The 19,562-nt window shown below is 43.2% G+C and overlaps 3 protein-coding genes across 5 annotated transcripts; all 3 read left to right on the forward strand.

Annotated features, from left to right (window-relative positions):
* Positions 1-716: 716 nt before the first annotated feature.
* Positions 717-5,976, forward strand: LOC121394520 (retinoic acid receptor responder protein 2-like). 2 transcript variants are annotated; one of them, XM_041565706.1, is made up of 5 exons: positions 717-1,316; positions 1,513-1,618; positions 4,212-4,292; positions 5,039-5,145; positions 5,704-5,976. In XM_041565706.1, exons 1-5 carry the CDS (start codon positions 1,129-1,131, stop codon positions 5,747-5,749), a joined length of 528 nt encoding a protein of 175 aa, XP_041421640.1. In that variant the 5' UTR covers positions 717-1,128; the 3' UTR covers positions 5,750-5,976. The 2 variants fall into 2 exon arrangements, with proteins under 2 accessions (XP_041421640.1, XP_041421641.1); XM_041565707.1 differs by lacking the exon at positions 4,212-4,292 and having other exon boundaries at positions 727-1,316.
* Positions 5,977-8,100: 2,124 nt separating this feature from the next.
* LOC108718665 (retinoic acid receptor responder protein 2) lies at positions 8,101-12,964 on the forward strand. Of its 2 annotated transcripts, none has more exons than XM_041565708.1 (5): positions 8,101-8,423; positions 8,583-8,687; positions 11,368-11,454; positions 12,011-12,108; positions 12,709-12,964. In XM_041565708.1, exons 1-4 carry the CDS (start codon positions 8,232-8,234, stop codon positions 12,098-12,100), a joined length of 474 nt encoding a protein of 157 aa, XP_041421642.1. In that variant the 5' UTR covers positions 8,101-8,231; the 3' UTR covers positions 12,101-12,108; positions 12,709-12,964. The 2 variants fall into 2 exon arrangements, with proteins under 2 accessions (XP_041421642.1, XP_018122491.1); XM_018267002.2 differs by having other exon boundaries at positions 8,159-8,423; positions 12,008-12,108.
* Positions 12,965-14,687: 1,723 nt separating this feature from the next.
* rarres2.L (retinoic acid receptor responder (tazarotene induced) 2 L homeolog) lies at positions 14,688-18,923 on the forward strand. Its single transcript, XM_018267001.2, has 4 exons — positions 14,688-15,044; positions 15,844-15,948; positions 18,378-18,476; positions 18,604-18,923. Exons 1-4 carry the CDS (start codon positions 14,853-14,855, stop codon positions 18,703-18,705), a joined length of 498 nt encoding a protein of 165 aa, XP_018122490.1. The 5' UTR covers positions 14,688-14,852; the 3' UTR covers positions 18,706-18,923.
* Positions 18,924-19,562: the final 639 nt, after the last annotated feature.

The raw sequence follows: 19,562 nt of genomic DNA on the forward strand, positions 1-19,562 counted from the left end.
TAAGTGAATCCACTCTCTTCCCATACTTATAGTATCTATAATTCCTGCTTATGGTTTGTTCTCTTTCCCATGGTCATGAAGGAACCTCCCTATGGGAAATGAGTCCAGTCTCTTCCTGTATTTTCCCAGGTAAAAAAGTTCTGATTTTCTGAGTGTTCTACTCATGGGCTGTTCTCTTTCCTATGGTCAGACAGGAACCTCCTCTTCCTGGGTATGACTCCAGTCTCCTCCCATATTTTCCCAAGTTATTATCTGTCTGACAGTAACTGGGTAAGTGAACGCTGTCTCCAATTCAGTAGTTGCCCATGTCCAGAGCTCCGATTCCCAATACTTCCTGGTTGTGTCTGGTCTCTTTCCTTTGTACAGGCAAAAACATTCCTGGGTAAATGAATTCAACCTCCCTCTAGTACACCTGGACTTTCTATTCCTGGGCTGCTCTCTTCCCTATGTTTTGAGTGTGAGGGCCTGGTCCTGTCTAGTAGTGAAGTACAATAGGTATAATGAGCCACTGATCAGATGGGCAGGATGTAACTTTAGGCCCTGGAGGAGGGAATTTTTCACTCTTCAGTCAGACCCAGCTCCTACCAATACCTGACCATAGTGAAGAGAGCAGCCCAGGAGCAGAAAGTACAGAGAATCAGAGCTTTACTATTGGGTAAGTAAAGGAGAATATTGGATACACTTATCCAGAGAGAGGCTCCTGTCTGGCCATGGGGAAGAGAGCAGCCAAGGATTACCTAATGGGTTACTAAGCTGCTGTATTAAAGGTACAGTACCCATTTGTAGAGAAAATATATGGATATCAGCCTTAGCACTGCCTCTCACTGGAACCACAGGGATTGAATTGGAAGTAACTTCATCAACATATGCTTTGAGGTGCCAGTAGCTCCAGGGTTCTCCTCAATCAGTAGATGAACTTGTACAAATATTTGGCACAGACCCAAAGAGAAGGACCATTAACTCTAACGATACAATGGAGGAAATGTGTAATGGGAACAGTCTGTGCTCAGGATAAACAACCCCTCCAATTTCACTTCTGTGCAATAACATCCAGCAACATAACCAGCAGAGGGACAGACATCAGGAGAGGAGCTGGACAGAAGGAACTGAGAGCAAAGAGATAACAGAATGAAGATCAGTAGAACCTGGAGCTTGCTGGTAGCCCTGGGCTTTATTGTGGCTGTATCAGGCCAGATCCCAGTCAGTGAACTTTCTGACCTACAGAAGAAGGCGATGAGCCTCGTTACAGAGCATTTCTATGAGAAATACAACCCCACTTACAACTTTACCACCACTGTACTGGAAGCCTCACAGGAGGTAAGTACAACCCAAGCAATAGGTTCCTCTAACCTGAAGGACCATCTGCTCTTCTGCTCTTCTCATTTTATGGAATCAAGTAAAAATGTTAAAGTACCAGGTTGTCTGCTGATCTTTTTAGGTTTACATATGTGGGTTATTACCTAATTCATACGTGAAATCATAAGGTCGGGTTGTCCTTCTTTTTCCATTCCCGGATTTATTTAGAGGGATTTTTGTGCGTCTTCACATCGAGAAACAGCAAAGCAACTGCAGAAGGAACGATCCAACGGCTGTGAAATGTAGACCCCGCAGAAAAAAAGTAAGAACAACCGTGTTGTGTGATAAGCAGGTATAGTAAAAGAGGGATCATTATTACTACGTATAGTTTTGTTATTATTGTAGTACAATAAATGGATGTACACTTGAAACATACAACTTTATGTGCAAAGCAACCAATAACTGAGACATGAGGAGCAGAGGGTCCTGAGCAAAGGAGATTTTAATAGTCTCTGGGAAGGGAATGTGACTGTGGGATAGCAGGTATAGTAGGGAGAGATGGTGTCTATAGTAACAGTGGATAATAGTCTCTGGGAAGGGAGTGTGACTGTGGGATAGCAGGTATAGTAGGGAGAGATGGTGTCTATAGTAACAGTGGATAATAGTCTCTGGGAAGGGAGTGTGACTGTGGGATAGCAGGTATAGTAGGGAGAGATGTGTCTATAGTAACAGTGGGTAATAGTCTCTGGGAAGGGAGTGTGACTGTGGGATAGCAGGTATAGTAGGGAGAGATGGTGCCTATAGTAACAGTGGATAATAGTCTCTAGGAAGGGAGTGTGACTGTGGGATAGCAGGTATAGTAGGGAGAGATGTGTCTATAGTAACAGTGGATAATAGTCTCTGGGAAGGGAGTGTGACTGTGGGATAGCAGGTATAGTAGGGAGAGATGGTGTCTATAGTAACAGTGGATAATAGTCTCTGGGAAGGGAGTGTGACTGTGGGATAACAGGTATAGTAGGGAGAGATGGTGTCTATAGTAACAGTGGATAATAGTCTCTGGGAAGGGAGTGTGACTGTGGGATAGCAGGTATAGTAGGGAGAGATGGTACCTATAGTAACAGTGGATAATAGTCTCTGGGAAGGGAGTGTGACTGTGGGATAGCAGGTATAGTAGGGAGAGATGGTGTCTATAGTAACAGTGGATAATAGTCTCTGGGAAGGGAGTGTGACTGTGGGATAGCAGGTATAGTAGGGAGAGATGGTGCCTATAGTAACAGTGGGATAATAGTCTCTGGGAAGGGAGTGTGACTGTGGAATAGCAGGTATAGTAGGGAGAGATGGTGTCTATAGTAACAGTGGATAATAGTCTCTGGGAAGGGAGTGTGACTGTGGGATAGCAGGTATAGTAGGGAGAGATGGTGCCTATAGTAACAGTGGATAATAGTCTCTGGGAAGGGAGTGTGACTGTGGGATAGCAGGTATAGTAGGGAGAGATGGTGTCTATAGTAACAGTGGATAATAGTCTCTGGGAAGGGAGTGTGACTGTGGGATAGCAGGTATAGTAGGGAGAGATGGTGAGTATAGTAACAGTGGATAATAGTCTCTGGGAAGGGAGTGTGACTGTGGGATAGCAGGTATAGTAGGGAGAGATGGTGTCTATAGTAACAGTGGATAATAGTCTCTGGGAAGGGAGTGTGACTGTGGATAGCAGGTATAGTAGGGAGAGATGGTGTCTATAGTAACAGTGGGATAATAGTCTCTGGGAAGGGAGTGTGACTGTGGGATAGCAGGTATAGTAGGGAGAGATGGTGCCTATAGTAACAGTGGATAATAGTCTCTGGGAAGGGAGTGTGACTGTGGGATAGCAGGTATAGTAGGGAGAGATGGTGTCTATAGTAACAGTGGATAATAGTCTCTGGGAAGGGAGTGTGACTGTGGGATAGCAGGTATAGTAGGGAGAGATGGTGCCTATAGTAACAGTGGGATAATAGTCTCTGGGAAGGGAGTGTGACTGTGGGATAGCAGGTATAGTAGGGAGAGATGTGTCTATAGTAACAGTGGATAATAGTCTCTGGGAAGGGAGTGTGGCTGTAGGATAGCAGGTATAGTAGGAGAGATGGTGTCTATAGTAACAGTGGATAATAGTCTCTGGGAAGGGAGTGTGACTGTGGGATAGCAGGTATAGTAGGGAGAGATGGTGTCTATAGTAACAGTGGATAATAGTCTCTGGGAAGGGAGTGTGACTGTGGGATAACAGGTATAGTAGGGAGAGATGGTGCCTATAGTAACAGTGGATAATAGTCTCTGGGAAGGGAGTGTGACTGTGGGATAGCAGGTATAGTAGGGAGAGATGGTACCTATAGTAACAGTGGATAATAGTCTCTGGGAAGGGAGTGTGACTGTGGGATAGCAGGTATAGTAGGGAGAGATGGTGCCTATAGTAACAGTGGGATAATAGTCTCTGGGAAGGGAGTGTGACTGTGGGATAGCAGGTATAGTAGGGAGAGATGTGTCTATAGTAACAGTGGATAATAGTCTCTGGGAAGGGAGTGTGACTGTGGGATAGCAGGTATAGTAGGGAGAGATGGTGTCTATAGTAACAGTGGATAATAGTCTCTGGGAAGGGAGTGTGACTGTGGGATAACAGGTATAGTAGGGAGAGATGGTGTCTATAGTAACAGAGGATAATAGTCTCTGGGATGATTGCAGAATATACCCAATTCTCCAAGTGTTCAATGAGAAATTGTCATGGTGACCTCCAGTAAATACTACAGTTTGTGATTTTTTATTCTAATTATAAAATGTTACAGTCTGTTAGAGAAAACCGTTGTTAGGTGGGAGAATTCGGTTGAATATCTTTCCAGTCTCTGCCCACGGTTATGATGGATCTTGTCCTTTCTGTTGTATTTCTCCAGTTCAGCTGCTTGTCCTGCTTCTTGTTTGAATATTACAGCCACAACGTTGTGTCCAAGTTCATTCACTGTGCGCAGAATCCAGTAAGTCATGGACAAATTCAGAAGGACTTTCCATCTCTTTCTTGTTGTTCCATTCTCCCACCTCATCAGAAGGGAAGCTGGAGATACGGGTGGCACTGTCTGAGTTTGGGGGTTCAGGGCACTTCTTTGGGGCTCAGGGGCATTGCCTCTGCCTACAGCTTCTCATTTCTTGTCCTCCTGTTCATCTGGTCTCCTCCTCTCTGCCCTCATTCCTGGTCCCTTCTTACCCTGGTATTGCTCAATATCAGGGATCCTCAACCTTTTTTTACCAACGAGCCACATTAAAATGTAAAAAGAGTTGGGGAGCAAAAGAAGCATGAAAAAAAAGTTTCTTGGGCACCAAATAAGTGCTGTGATAGGCTATTTGGTAGCCCCTATGAGAACTGACAGCCTACAGGAGACTCTGTTTGGCAGTACAGATGGTTTTTATACAACCAAAACTTGTCTCCAAGCCTGGAATTCAAAAATAATCACCTGCTTTGAGGCCACTGGGAGCAACATCCAAGGGATTGGAGAGCAACATGTTTCTTACGAGCCACTGGTTGGGAATCACTGGTCTATACAGAAAAACCTTCTTCGAGGTACAACCCACTGGGCTCCTAACTGAAATGGGCTTGTGTTGTATGGGCATAGCTCCTGGGGACAGGGAGGGAAGCAAGTCTGGACTTCTACTCAATAATCTGGATCAACTGTGTGTCTTTAAAGTTCTAATTTGCTTTATTGAGCCTTTATTTCTCTCCCTTTAGGGGCTGACTAGTGACTGGGAGATTCAATGCAGGAGAGTAAATGAGAAGGCGCCAGAACAACTGCCTGGAGGTTACAGTGTGATGCTAAGGTCCTCTTCAGAATTAAGGTACGATGGGCAGAACAAGAGGGGAATTTACCAAGGCAACAGTACGGTATAACTACCAACCCACACCCCTGAGATATATATTGTGCCTTTATTAAGCCATTGGTTCAGATTAAAGGTGACTTGTCACCCCAAGAAATAATTCCAAATTTAAATTTATCACATTAGCAAAGCAAAATAAACTTTACTTTACATAATATAAACTTAAATCTGGTTTCCGTAATTCTCTATGTGAAAAGGAGCAACTGCAAGAACCAACATCTCCACAGGAAACTTTGCATGACATCATCATTTCCAGGTTATGAACATGTGATTCATCCAGAGATATCTGCGGAACTCCATATTATCATGAAGACAATGACCCAGTCCTGGTATTTTCAGGCTGGTCAGACCAGGATCCAGTCATTGTCTCCCCAGTGATATGGAGTTATAAATAAATAGAACTGACCCACCATCTGGAAAGATGTGGCCAGTGCTGATATAGTGACAATTATGTGAGTTTATGATGAATAAATAACCCTGTGATTCTTCTGATCTCCAACCCCCATGGTGGACCTTTAGGAGGCCTTCTGGAACAAAGGAACAGAGGAACCTGGAAGCCCAATGAATGGAGGATATCTGAAAGAACAACCCCCTGAAGATCCACTCGCATTAATCACCGGAGCCTCCCTCCAGCCTTGTCTAACCTTATATATTCTCATCTATATTTCTCATATTGGAATATATTGAGATCAATGAGGTGCATCTGTCATATTAAACTGATGAGCCTCCTTGGGCAAGGGTTATTTACCATTACTAAGGATGGAAACTTTATTAAATATCATTGCATTCCAACTGTGCCGCTTGTTTTGTTTTTTTTCTAATTTAGTTCACAAAAGAAAACATCAGGGTTTATGTAGGAACTCAAGTGAAAAACACACGCTTCTCTATATTTGAGCCTTGCCCCAAAACGGGGCCCCTGGATACTAAAGACCCTTGAGGAGATCACACCCAAAGTCATATATCACAAGTTGATGACTGGGGTTGCGCCATTGGTTGGATCAGTATTAAAATAACTTCCATTATAACTAATCACAAGTTAAGAGCATGATACTCAAGCATACAGGATGGTCAATGTTTTATATAAACCTTCTTCCAAGCAGATCCCAAACTCAACAACTCAAACTTCATAATAGATGGAAGAACAATGTCCCATGAGGATCCTACCCCACTCTGTCATCTTGATGTTATTTAATATGAGAATATTCATTGAAATAAAGCATGCTGGGAGGTTATTGACTTGTACAGCAATAAGGATAAACCTAACTAAGAGTGTTGCCACCTTCTTGCTTCTAATCCCTGGTTTGGAATGAATGGGAATCAGCTGGACACTCTCTGACTGTAAATGATAGAAATAATGACCATGTTGTAGGCATTAATAGGGATTGATATTCAATATCATTATATATATATAATACACAAAAGCCATGAATATCTTGTAAATTATATCCTTATAAAGGGTGATTAGTGATGTCATCAGCTATAAACGTTGAGTAGTGATGTCATTTCTGTCACATGACTCCCTAAAACTTGTGTATTATAATAAATAAAGTACCCCTTGTTGGAAAATATGAGGATATTAGAAGTTACCTCGGAGTTCCATGACCTGTATAAAAGCACTCGGCGTTCAGTGACTATAACATCCTTCTATTATACAATAAGGGGTACTTTATTCACTATACTGTATGTATAAGTAGTATGGGGTTAGGTACTTGTGGATGTTGAGTTGATGGGTTTCTCTCACATGGAAGAAGAGAGAACAGATTAAATATAAAAATAAAATATTCAGCCTTTTGACATTATTCCAATCTGCTGCATATTTGCCCTCTACAGCTGCCTGCGGCGATTGTGTCTCCCACTTCATAAATCCCGCCAGGAATCATCCCCCAGGGAAGGAATTCTGATTTCCCAATTGATAGGGAAGAAAGTTAAAATATACAAAGGCCAGTATTTCTTTTCCAGGAAAGATGGCAACTCTAGGCAGGAACCACCCCCTAGTAAGCGAATCCAGTCTCCTCGTCAATACTTCGAAGTACAGAGCTCTAGTCACCTGGATTTTCTATTCCATGTTTAGACTGTGGGATGAGGCTTGGAGGAGTTTTTTCCTGATCCACAGATAAAATGGGCAGTATATAGTAGGCTGATATAACGTTAGAACCTAGAGGGAGCTCCTTGCACTTTTCCCATTATCCAGTGAGCAAAAGTGAAACTCCTTTCCTTCTCATTCTCCTGACCATGGGAAAGAGAGCAGCCTGAGAGCAGAGAATTAGAGAATGAGTTCTTGGACAAGTCTGCAGGAAGTTGAATGGACTTACTCAGGGGGAGGTTCCTGTTTGAACATGGGAAACAGACCTGGAAATATTTCAACAGCTTCCAACAAAGGATTGGCTCTTATATATTAGCCCAAGTGCTGCCAACCTTTGATGGACCATATTCTTTTTCCAACCCAAAATAACCAATAATTTACTAATTAAGGGTAGGGCATGACCCAACATCCAGTGACAGTTCAGGTTTTTAAAAAACTAAATGAGTTAGTGCAACATGAGAACCTATATACCCACTGGCCAAGGATATTAGAAGTAACCTTGAAGTTCCATGACCTGTATAAAAGCACTCGGCCTTCGGCCTCATCATTTAATATGGTCATGGAACTCCTCGGTGACTTATAATATCCTTATATTTTACAATAGGGGGTACTTTATTCACTATATAATCTATTCAATGGAAAACCTTCAGCTGGTAACCTCCTCAAAATTAATCCTCCTCCTCTGGTAGAGGCCCTCCCTAGAGAAGGTCCTTGTGAAGGTCTCCCTGCACTTTTAGGGTGATGTTGTTGTACTACAGATAGAAGAGTTAACAGACCCAAAGAGACGGAGCATTAGCTCTAATAATATAATAGAAGGAATGTCTACTGGAAACATCTGGGCCCGGGATAAACAACCCCTCCACTTTCACTTTCTGTGCAATAACATCCAGCAACATAACCAGCAGAGGGACAGACAGCAGGAGAGGAGCTGGACAGAAGGAACTGAGAGCAAAGAGATAACAGAATGAAGATCAGTAGAACCTGGAGCTTGCTGGTAGCCCTGGGCTTTATTGTGGCTGTATCAGGCCAGATCCCAGTCAGTGAACTTTCTGACCTACAGAAGAAGGCGATGAGCCTCGTTACAGAGCATTTCTATGACAAATACAACCCCAGGAACCACTTTATAATCTCCTCTGTACTGGAAGCCTCACAGGAGGTAAGTACAACCCAAGCAATAGTCCTCCTCCTCTTCTGCTGTAATTATTTGGATTAAATTCAGAAAGATTAACAAGTAACATTTATAGATATATTGGGTCATTAATAACATTAGATCAGTAGGTTGGGTTTCAGGAATATTCTTTTTATCCCACTGCAGAACTTCAGTGATGGAATTTTTGTACGTCTGCACTTCAAGAAAAAACGAAGCAACTGCACAAGAAAAAATTCAAGAAGTCGAAGCTGCAGCTTCCTCAAAAATGGGGTAAGGACATCCGAATTCTGTGATCAGCAATATCCTAACAGTAACACTGGGGTAATAATCTCTGGGAAGGGACTGTGACTGTGGGATAGCAGGTATAGTAGGGAGAGATGTGTCTATAGTAACAGTGGATAATAGTCTCTGGGAAGGGAGTGTGACTGTGGGATAGCAGGTATAGTAGGGAGAGATGGTGCCTATAGTAACAGTGGATAATAGTCTCTGGGAAGGGAGTGTGACTGTGGGATAGCAGGTATAGTAGGGAAAGATGGTGTCTATAGTAACAGTGGATAATAGTCTCTGGGAAGGGAGTGTGACTGTGGGATAGCAGGTATAGTAGGGAGAGATGGTGCCTATAGTAACAGTGGATAATAGTCTCTGGGAAGGGAGTGTGACTGTGGGATAGCAGGTATAGTAGGGAGAGATGGTGCCTATAGTAACAGTGGGAAAATAGTCTCTGGAAGGAGTGTGACTGTGGGATAGCAGGTATAGTAGGGAGAGATGGTGTCTATAGTAACAGTGGATAATAGTCTCGGGAAGGGAGTGTGACTGTGGGATAGCAGGTATAGTAGGGAGAGATGGTGTCTATAGTAACAGTGGATAATAGTCTCTGGAAGGGAGTGTGACTGTGGGATAGCAGGTATAGTAGGGAGAGATGGTGCCTATAGTAACAGTGGGATAATAGTCTCTGGGAAGGGAGTGTGACTGTGGGATAGCAGGTATAGTAGGGAGAGATGGTGCCTATAGTAACAGTGGGATAATAGTCTCTGGAAGGGAGTGTGACTGTGGGATAGCAGGTATAGTAGGGAGAGATGGTGCCTATAGTAACAGTGGGATAATAGTCTCTGGGAAGGGAGTGTGACTGTGGGATAGCAGGTATAGTAGGGAGAGATGGTGCCTATAGTAACAGTGGGATAATAGTCTCTGGGAAGGGAGTGTGACTGTGGGATAGCAGGTATAGTAGGGAGAGATGGTGTCTATAGTAACAGTGGATAATAGTTCTCTGGGAAGGGAGTGTGACTGTGGGATAGCAGGTATAGTAGGGAGAGATGGTGTCTATAGTAACAGTGGATAATAGTCTCTGGGAAGGGAGTGTGACTGTGGGATAGCAGGTATAGTAGGGAGAGATGGTGCCTATAGTAACAGTGGGATAATAGTCTCTGGAAGGGAGTGTGACTGTGGGATAGCAGGTATAGTAGGGAGAGATGGTGTCTATAGTAACAGTGGATAATAGTCTCTGGGAAGGGAGTGTGACTGTGGGATAGCAGGTATAGTAGGGAGAGATGGTGTCTATAGTAACAGTGGATAATAGTCTCTGGGAAGGGAGTGTGACTGTGGGATAGCAGGTATAGTAGGGAGAGATGGTGCCTATAGTAACAGTGGATAATAGTCTCTGGGAAGGGAGTGTGACTGTGGGATAGCAGGTATAGTAGGGAAAGATGGTGTCTATAGTAACAGTGGATAATAGTCTCTGGGAAGGGAGTGTGACTGTGGGATAGCAGGTATAGTAGGGAAGATGGTGTCTATAGTAACAGTGGATAATAGTCTCTGGGAAGGGAGTGTGACTGTGGGATAGCAGGTATAGTAGGGAGAGATGTTACCTATAGTAACAGTGGATAATAGTCTCTGGGAAGGGAGTGTGACTGTGGGATAGCAGGTATAGTAGGGAGAGATGGTGTCTATAGTAACAGTGGATAATAGTCTCTGGGAAGGGAAGTGTGACTGTGGGATAGCAGGTATAGTAGGGAGAGATGGTGTCTATAGTAACAGTGGGATAATAGTCTCTGGGAAGGGAGTGTGACTGTGGGATAGCAGGTATAGTAGGGAGAGATTGTGTCTATAGTAACAGTGGATAATAGTCTCTGGGAAGGGAGTGTGACTGTGGGATAGCAGGTATAGTAGGGAGAGATGGTGCCTATAGTAACAGTGGGATAATAGTCTCTGGGAAGGGAGTGTGACTGTGGGATAGCAGGTATAGTAGGGAGAGATTGTGTCTATAGTAACAGTGGATAATAGTCTCTGGGAAGGGAGTGTGACTGTGGGATAGCAGGTATAGTAGGGAGAGATGGTGCCTATAGTAACAGTGGATAATAGTCTCTGGGAAGGGGTGTGACTGTGGGATAGCAGGTATAGTAGGGAGAGATGGTGTCTATAGTAACAGTGGGATAATAGTCTCTGGGAAGGGAGTGTGACTGTGGGATAGCAGGTATAGTAGGGAGAGATGGTGCCTATAGTAACAGTGGATAATAGTCTCTGGGAAGGGAGTGTGACTGTAGGATAGCAGGTATAGTAGGGAGAGATGGTGCCTATAGTAACAGTGGATAATAGTCTCTGGGAAGGGAGTGTGACTGTGGGATAGCAGGTATAGTAGGGAGAGATGGTGTCTATAGTAACAGTGGATAATAGTCTCTGGGAAGGGAGTGTGACTGTGGGATAGCAGGTATAGTAGGGAGAGATGGTGTCTATAGTAACAGTGGATAATAGTCTCTGGGAAGGGAGTGTGACTGTGGGATAGCAGATTGCTTAACAGTGATAACTGCAGACCATGGGGTCTACCCGCCCCTCCAGTGATATAGTCAATGAGCAGGTAGATGTAGTTGAAATTTTCTCTAGTTTTGCCAAGTGAAAAACTTCTTAATCCTACTGAAAGAAATGATGAATCGTGTCCTTCTGTTGTATCTCTCAGGCCGAGTTCAGCTGCTTTTCCTGCTTCTGGTTTGAAAACAACAGCCACAACGTTGAGTCCGAGTTCAGAGACTGTGCTCAGAATTCGGTAGGTAACAGATGATTTTTTGTGCTCTTTTAACCCACTTGTTGTGTATTACAGAACCTTTCTGCTATAATCTTGCCCAGAACATGTAAGCAATCATCTCTGAGTTACAACCATTTGGGTTCCTTATTCAAATGGACCCATGTTTTAACACCCTAAAACAGGGGTCCCCAACCTTTTTTTACCCGTGAGCCACATTCAAATGCAAAAAGAGTTGGGGAGCAACACAACCATAAAAAAGTTCCTGTAGATGACCAAAAGGGTTGTGATTGGTTATTTGGTAGCCCCTATGAGGACTTGCAGCCTACAAGAGGCCCGTTTGGCAGTACAGATGGTTTTTATACAACCAAAACTCGCTTCCAAACCTGGAATTCAAAACTAAGCTCCTGCTTTGAGGTCACTGGGAGCAACATCCAAGAGTTGGAGAGCAACATGTTACTCACGAGCTACTGGTTGGGAATCACTGCCCTAAAGCATGTCTAGGTGTCTGCTGAACAATCTGGGTCAGCTGTGGGTCTGTAATGCTCTGATCAGCTTTTTATTTCTCTCCTTACAGCAGCAGACTGAGCACAGGGAAGAACAATGCAGGAGAGTAAAGGAGGAGAGAGTTGCACCAAGTGGAGCTTTCAGTTTCCTCATATCACAGTGAGACTTAAGGTGAGATGGTCCCATGGAGAAGAAAGAGAGGGAGGAACATACCAATGCAACCTTACTGTTTAACTAGTTTAAATCCTCTTATTATTTTATTGCAGTCAACAACTTGGAGTAAGTGACTTAAGTGCCAATATGGCGCTATATACATCTACCCTACTTTACTACATATATCTTATATATCAGGGGTCTTCGGCCCATGGCTTTTTGCCAACTAGCAGCTCAGATAACTGCTCTATGTGATAATTTCTACAACTGTCCAACTAGAAGAACCAGTGGTTCCAAAGTCTTCTCTATATGACATCGTTATTTCCCATATTCCAACTCATGAACTTGTGCTTTATCCAGAAACGCTGTTGGGCTCCATATTGTCAATAACCCAGTCCTGTTATTTTCAGGTCAACAATCCACTTTATTGTTTATACCTGGATTGAACCCTGGAATAAAATGGCAGGATCCAGTCATTATCTCCCCAGTGATATGGAGTTATTTATAGTAGATAACTGGTCCAACATCTGGAAACAATGGTTCTGGTGCTGATATAGTGATGCACAATTATCTGATTTTATGATGACTAAATAACCCTGTGATTGTTCTGCTCTCCAGCCTCCATGGTGGACCTTTAGGAGACCTGGAGACAAAGGAAGCCCAATGAATGGTGGATATCTGAAAGAACGACCCCTGAAGATCCACTCACTTTAATCCTTGGAGCCATCCTTATCTGATATTATATATTTTCATCTATATACATGTTATTTGACTATATAGGGATCAACAAGGCACAGGCACATTTTGTTAAACCGACGATTGGCCTTGGCCATTACGAGGGATAGAAACTTTATTAAAAATCATTGCATTCCAACTGTGCCGCTTGTGTTGTCTTTTGTGATAGATTTAAATTCTGAAACTCAGTACAGAGAACCAACACTCTTTGACATTCAGGCAACATGAAATAATTCCCAAACTGAAGTTCTAACCTACTGAGAGATGTTCAGGCTGTTCTTATTGTTTATCATTTGTTTATATAACACCAACATATACAGTATTGCAGTGTTTTACATCCACTCCCTGCCCAGTGAAACTTACAATCTAATATTACACAAATGAACCCCCTGGTTCCAGTTCTATCAGGAGACAGTTACGCTCATATGTATGTGACATGTGGGAGGAGAACCAAGAGGAAACCCACACAGACATGGGAAGAACATCTCCACACGTGCCATTGTCATACACCTGGACAGTTGTTGGGGATGGAGACACAAGACGTGTCAGATGACAAATGTCTGCTTTATTATACATGTATGTAACACAGAGAAGGACATTGGTGGAACAGTTACCATATTAGTTTTTTGGTTTGGGTATAGAGACTTAAACTCCATCATTGCCCACCTAGGGGCACGTCTGTGCCATAAGAAACCATGGGGCCCGGCCTGGAAATCTGTTAACTGTTAGTTTAAAAACCACTGGAGCCCAAGTTATTGAGAGATCTCTATGTGTGAGGGCCCACCTGAGAGAAAGAGTCCCATGTAACGAATTCTCTGTCACAGTTACCAAGGGTTGTAACTTGCCAGGCCTAGTAAAGGAGCTAAAGTATGGTCATTGTACTAAAGAGTGGTTCAGGCAGTTCCCCATTTCAAAGAGAGTTACAGATACCAAGCTCCACACCAAGCTGCTTTATTATACACTTACCAGACTCCTATTAATATAGAGAGGATGGTTGGAATGGTTATTTGGATATAAAGACCCTACACTCTGTCACCCATAAATTACTGACATGAGGTGCTTTCTGGAGCTGTAATGCTATTGAAGGGTCTAGGCATAGCTCCAAAATCAGAATTTCATGGATTATCACCATCCAACACATGTGATGGTCACCTGCCCCTTTACTACTTCTTCCAGGGGACAAGAGTGAGGTTATTGCCTGTCTGTGCAATTCAGAAGGGTATACAATATAAAATGTCATTCCTAAACCAGCAAGTGTATTTAGTTGTAATATTGGTGTGTAGGTGCATCTCAGGTCATTTTGCCTGGTCATGTGCTTTCAGAAAGAGGCAGCACTTTAGGATGGAACTGCTTTCTGGCAGCCTGTTGTTTCTCCCACTCAATGTAACTGAATGTGTCTCAGCGGGACCTGGATTTTACTATTGAGTGCTGTTCTTAGATCTACCAGGCAGCTGTTATCTTGTGTTAGGGAGCTGTTATCTGGTTACCTTCCCACTGAGAAGAGAGGGAAGTGATATCAATCCGACTTGCAGTACAGCAGTAAAGAGCGAAGTTTATCAGAGCACAAGTCACATGACTGGGGGAAGCTGGGAAACTGACAATATGTCTAGCCCCATGTCAGATTTCAAAATGAAATATAAAAAAAACAGTTTGCTCTTTTGAGAAATGGATTTCAGTGCAGAATTCTGCTGGAGCAGCACTATTAACTGATGTGTTTTGAAAAATATGTTTTCCTATTCCAGTTACAACACTGATTGCAGGGCCCATTCTCTTGAGCGTGACTCTCCTCATGAAATAGGTCCCTGCAGATGGATTAACTGCGCAGTTAACTGACTGGATTCCAAGGCAATGCCAAAACACTGAGAGGAACCAGCTGTGCTCTGCATGACCAAACACTCACTGTTGTTCTTGTTTCCCTTTCCAAAGTTCAGTTTTGCTTTCTGTGAAATAACATCCAGCTCAGGGAACAGAAGGTCAAACAGCGTGACGGGAACCAAACTTTGGGGGGATCTGACTTGTATTACAAGATGGAGATCGTGAGAGCCTGGAGCTTGCTGGGAATGGTCTGTCTCCTTGCGACTGTTAGGGGCCAGGTACCAACAGAAAAGCTTTCTGATATACAGAACAAGGCACTGACCCTTCTGACGGAGGATTTCCATAATATAGAGAATATCTACTTGCGCTTCCAAGTGATCTCTGTACTGCAGGCAGCAGAGGAGGTAAGAGACATTGTGTTCTAAACGATAGTGTTTCCCAAACTGCGGGGGGCCCAGAGTAGTTGCTGGGACCTAATCTCAAGGTCAGTTTGGGTGAGATATTTGGAGAGTGGCAATTTGCTGCCCTACATACACACGGAAGCTCAACCTGATGTTTACTTGGAGTGGCACTTGGTATAAATATTTTATTTGCTGCTCTATTTATGGCACTGTGGTTGAATGGCTGGTACAGCAATATATTTCTGTAAACTTAATATGAGCTTAGGGGACCCTGATTAGATGCTGAACCAGTGGGCCCTACTGCTCCTCAACATTTGGCTGAAGCCATGGTCATTCCCTATTTCTCTAGTAAAACAAAGATGGAATGATACATTATAGTATATATATTGTATATAGACTAAGAGAATAACCAGGTAAAGTGAGGAGAAGATTACAAATATTTCAGAAAGTCAGAAAGGTCCCTGGCATCTCAGTCCGACACTGTGTTGAACCTCAAAAGAGCATAAAGAGATGGGGCACCTACAAATGGAATACTTTTTCCATTTGGCTCTGATATCTTGACAGCGTATCTTGACAGCACTATATAAATAAATGATGATGATGATGATGATATTTTTCCTTCTATAAACTTTTTGCCTTCTCTTCTGCTCTTCTCGCCTTTATTTTCTCTTTCTTTTTCCCCTTGTATTCTGGCTTCTCTTCTTCTCCCTTTCTCCCCCACTCCTGGGTATTCAGTCTGGATTGTATCCCAGGAATCATCAATGTCCAATGACTTTGTGACCGTTTTTCTTTTCTGTTGTAGACGTTTCCAGGAGGAATATTTGTGAGCTTACATGTCAGGAAGAAGCAAACTAACTGTGTCAAGACGGAATTGAAAAGTAAAGACTGTAGAGTCATAAAAGCAGGGGTAAGAATCTCAATTATGCCCAATTATTTGCATCTAGAGTTAGAGTTCCAACATATGGAGGCTTTAGTCTCTAGCTGTTTCTGGACTACAACTAGCGATGACAACAGTCATGTCATAAGTAGAGGTCTTCTCCACCCCAAACTCTGCCATATTCAAAGATATATTTGTTCTACTATATATTCACCCATTTTCACTGCCATCTATAAGGATAACATTAATAACATCATCTATTTCAGTTACCTTCCCCAGAAAGAACATGTCCAATTATTTCACCTGTCCCACTATCTATACTTAAACTCACCCTTGTTCCTGAAGGCCCAATCCCTTTTATGGTGAGTGAAACAACAGGGTCCAGCAGACTCAATGGGATCTACAGTATAATGCTGGAGAAGGTACAGGGCTCAATTGGGCCTAGGATATAGTGGGAGGTATATTGGGATGCCAGTACAATTGGGTCTAGGATATTGGTGAAGGTGTAGTTGGATGCCAATACAAGTAGGTCTAAGATACAAGTGGAGCTGTAGTGGGATGCCACTAAAAGTCACCTAGAACTGGTTGTTGGCTCTTAAACTCCTAGGGCACTCAACCCCCCATATTTATCCCTGCACCTCCCTCTATGGGGGAATTCATAGTTACCACACTTTCAGAACTTGCAAGACTTTACCTTCTGGCCTTATCTGAGAGTCAAATGCGTGGGGGGCCTTCTAGACAATTTGACCTTTCCAATGTGTCCCATACTTCAGCAAAAATGCCAATCAGTTCATGTTCCATTTTTAAATATCTGCAGCTTAGACATATCTTCCTTTCCCAATTTACCACTCATAACCCCCTACTCACCTTCCTTAGCATTGAAGAAACTCTCCACGACCAGCAGCTGACTTTACACTTGATATTGGAATGCCCGCAACGTTTTACCTTCTGGTCCGAAGTCATAACTTACCTGGTAGATGACTTGTATTGCCCACGGGTAATAACACCAGCTATCTGCCTCCTGGGGGTCATAGAGGCTATAATCCCTGCCAAACATGCTAAGGTCACGTTTCCTACTATTTTATGCAATGCACTAGATGGGTAATTCTCCACCCTCCCTTAGGGCATGGAAGCAGTTGGTTAACAAAGCTGTCCCACTTTACAAACTCACATATGAAATTAGAGGAAACAAGGTCTGGGGGCCATGGTGCGATATCGATCTCCCTACATAAGGCAAATATGCTATTTCCCAATCCAGCCTGGAGCAAATAGTGACCTAAAGATTAGTGCACAAAGTTACTTCTTGGTGTGTCCAATTAACCCCCCCCCCACACACACACACACACACACACATGGCTTCTAGTGTTACACTACTCTATATGTCAACTTGTGTTTCATGCCTGACTTCATGTAAATCATATGAGTTGTTTTGCTGTGTTTTGTTTTATATGTTTAAACCAATAAAACTTACCTTTAAAAAGTGGCCTAGAATATAGGTGGAGCTGTAATGGAATACCAGTACAAGTGTGCCTAGAATATAGTTGGAGTTACAGTTGTAGTTCAATGCCAATTCAAGTGAGCCCAGGATACAAGTGGAGCTGTAGAAGGATGCCAGTAAAGTGGACCTAGAATACAAGTGGAGCTGTAGTGGGATGCCAGTAAAGTGGACCTAGAATACAAGTGGAGCTGTAGTGGGATGCCAGTAAAGTGGACCTAGAATACAAGTGGAGCTGTAGTGGGATGCCAGTAAAGTGGACCTAGAATACAAGTGGAGCTGTAGTGGGATGCCAGTAAAGTGGACCTAGAATACAAGTGGAGCTGTAGTGGGATGCCAGTAAAGTGGACATAGAATACAAGTGGAGCTGTAGTGGGATGCCAGTAAAGTGGACCTAGAATACAAGTGGAGCTGTAGTGGGATGCCAGTAAAGTGGACCTAGAATACAAGTGGAGCTGTAGTGGGATGCCAGTAAAGTGGACCTAGAATACAAGTGGAGCTGTAGTGGGATGCCAGTAAAGTGGACATAGAATACAAGTGGAGCTGTAGTGGGATGCCAGTAAAATGGACATAGAATACAAGTGGTGCTGTAATGGGATGCCAGTAAAGTGGACATAGAATACAAGTGGAGCTGTAGAAGGATGCCAGTAAAGTGGACCTAGAATACAATCAAAGCCTTTAGATGCTGGATAATACCCACAGCTGACTTATAGAGACTCAGTTTTGATTGGAGCCCTCCTTTGTAACAGCAACATTGTCCTGACCTTTAAGTTAGAAACAATCTGGAATAAAACTCAGGGGCCCAACATTCCTTCGTTTACTGTCCTGTTTCTCCATTCTGATCTGCTATTAGTCACCAGAATAAATATTTACTCACACGGTTACTAAATATTTACTCACAGGCTTGTGTCATTATTATTGGGTGCTTTCTCACCAGATCACTCTTCTCTGTGTGTTTCTCTAGAGGGTTTTCAACTGCTTCTCCTGCTTTAAGTTTGAGCACGGCAGCCTCAAGCTCCTAGCCAAGGCCATTGACTGTGTGCCCGACCGTCAGGTGAACCAGGTAGGTACCACACTGCTGCCACTGAATCCCAACTTCTTTCCCCACGTGGACTTGACATGAAGAAAAGTATTTCCCTGAGAGCTCAGGCAGCATTTTATGGTATTTTGACTCCACTTTTCCCCCCCAGGAATTGGAGCAGAAGCGGCGCCAGAGATGCAGAGCGGTGGAGCATAAGAATGAGACTGGGCTCAAGTTGCCTGGATCGTTGAGCTTCGTGAAAGATCAGTGATCTGGGCTCCATTATAGGGACAAGAACTGTCTCAGTGATGTTACTCAGCAGCTTCCTATTGCCTGAAATGCACCTCAGCTAATGGACAGACTAGAGATTTAGGGGGGGCGTCTGTTCTCAGCTGATATTGATTTCAACTAAAAACAATCTGTGATACTGTAAATCGATTTTATTTTCTAAACTAATTTCATTTCAGAAAATAAATGATGTGAAAAATGTAAAGTCTCTTTGGGTTCATAGGGGAGAGGAATGACTGAGGCAGAACAAACAAAACTATGGAAATTTCTGTAGGAATCTAAACCCGCGTGTGAATGAGGCCCTGCCCAACCAAAATATGACAGAAAATCAGATAAAGTCAAATATCTGTTGAGCAGGTTTAAAATCCCATTGGGCAAAGACCATGTCTGTGTTTTAATGGGGCTCTGGTCCAATAGGGCCTCTGTAATCCTACAGTATTGAGCCTTGGCCAAATCAAGCCGGATACTAGGAGGTGACCTACAAGAGCCCTAGATATCTACTTCATTCAAATCAAGCAAAGATACACTTGGCTGTTTACCTCGCCCAAATGAGTGGATGGCACTGTGTGTGGCCAGATTTAGGAATGGAGGGCAACAATCGGGCCACAGTTAAAGGGGACGTCAACGCAAACATAAAAGCTGAAAGCAGTGTCATACCTCCCAACTGTCCTGTTTTCTGCAGGACAGTCCCGATTTTGACAGCTCAGCCCACAGTCCCGAGTTTCCTACTGAAATGTCCCAACTTTCTCTTTGATCTCCTGCACTGATTAGCCAGAAAAAGATACAAAGTTTCTGAGCTGAATAAAAATAAGAAGTTTTTTTGGCAGAGAGCCCAAAACA

This window comes from Xenopus laevis, chromosome 6L, assembly GCF_017654675.1.
Source record: "Xenopus laevis strain J_2021 chromosome 6L, Xenopus_laevis_v10.1, whole genome shotgun sequence".
Lineage (NCBI taxonomy): Eukaryota > Metazoa > Chordata > Amphibia > Anura > Pipidae > Xenopus > Xenopus laevis.

What these genes read in the sequence shown, in the direction of transcription:
- rarres2.L (XM_018267001.2), top strand. Translation starts at nt 14,853, where the DNA reads ATGGAGATCGTGAGAGCCTGGAGCTTGCTGGGAATGGTCTGTCTCCTT. An exon ending in TACTGCAGGCAGCAGAGGAG is followed by an intron (nt 15,045 to 15,843) that starts GTAAGAGACATT and finishes TTTCTGTTGTAG; the next exon opens with ACGTTTCCAGGAGGAATATT. An exon ending in CCGACCGTCAGGTGAACCAG is followed by an intron (nt 18,477 to 18,603) that starts GTAGGTACCACA and finishes TTTCCCCCCCAG; the next exon opens with GAATTGGAGCAGAAGCGGCG.
- LOC121394520 (XM_041565706.1), top strand. Translation starts at nt 1,129, where the DNA reads ATGAAGATCAGTAGAACCTGGAGCTTGCTGGTAGCCCTGGGCTTTATT. An exon ending in TTCACTGTGCGCAGAATCCA is followed by an intron (nt 4,293 to 5,038) that starts GTAAGTCATGGA and finishes CTCTCCCTTTAG; the next exon opens with GGGCTGACTAGTGACTGGGA. An exon ending in AGGTCCTCTTCAGAATTAAG is followed by an intron (nt 5,146 to 5,703) that starts GTACGATGGGCA and finishes GTGGACCTTTAG; the next exon opens with GAGGCCTTCTGGAACAAAGG.
- LOC108718665 (XM_018267002.2), top strand. Translation starts at nt 8,232, where the DNA reads ATGAAGATCAGTAGAACCTGGAGCTTGCTGGTAGCCCTGGGCTTTATT. An exon ending in GCAGCTTCCTCAAAAATGGG is followed by an intron (nt 8,688 to 11,367) that starts GTAAGGACATCC and finishes TGTATCTCTCAG; the next exon opens with GCCGAGTTCAGCTGCTTTTC. An exon ending in GAGACTGTGCTCAGAATTCG is followed by an intron (nt 11,455 to 12,007) that starts GTAGGTAACAGA and finishes CTCTCCTTACAG; the next exon opens with CAGCAGACTGAGCACAGGGA.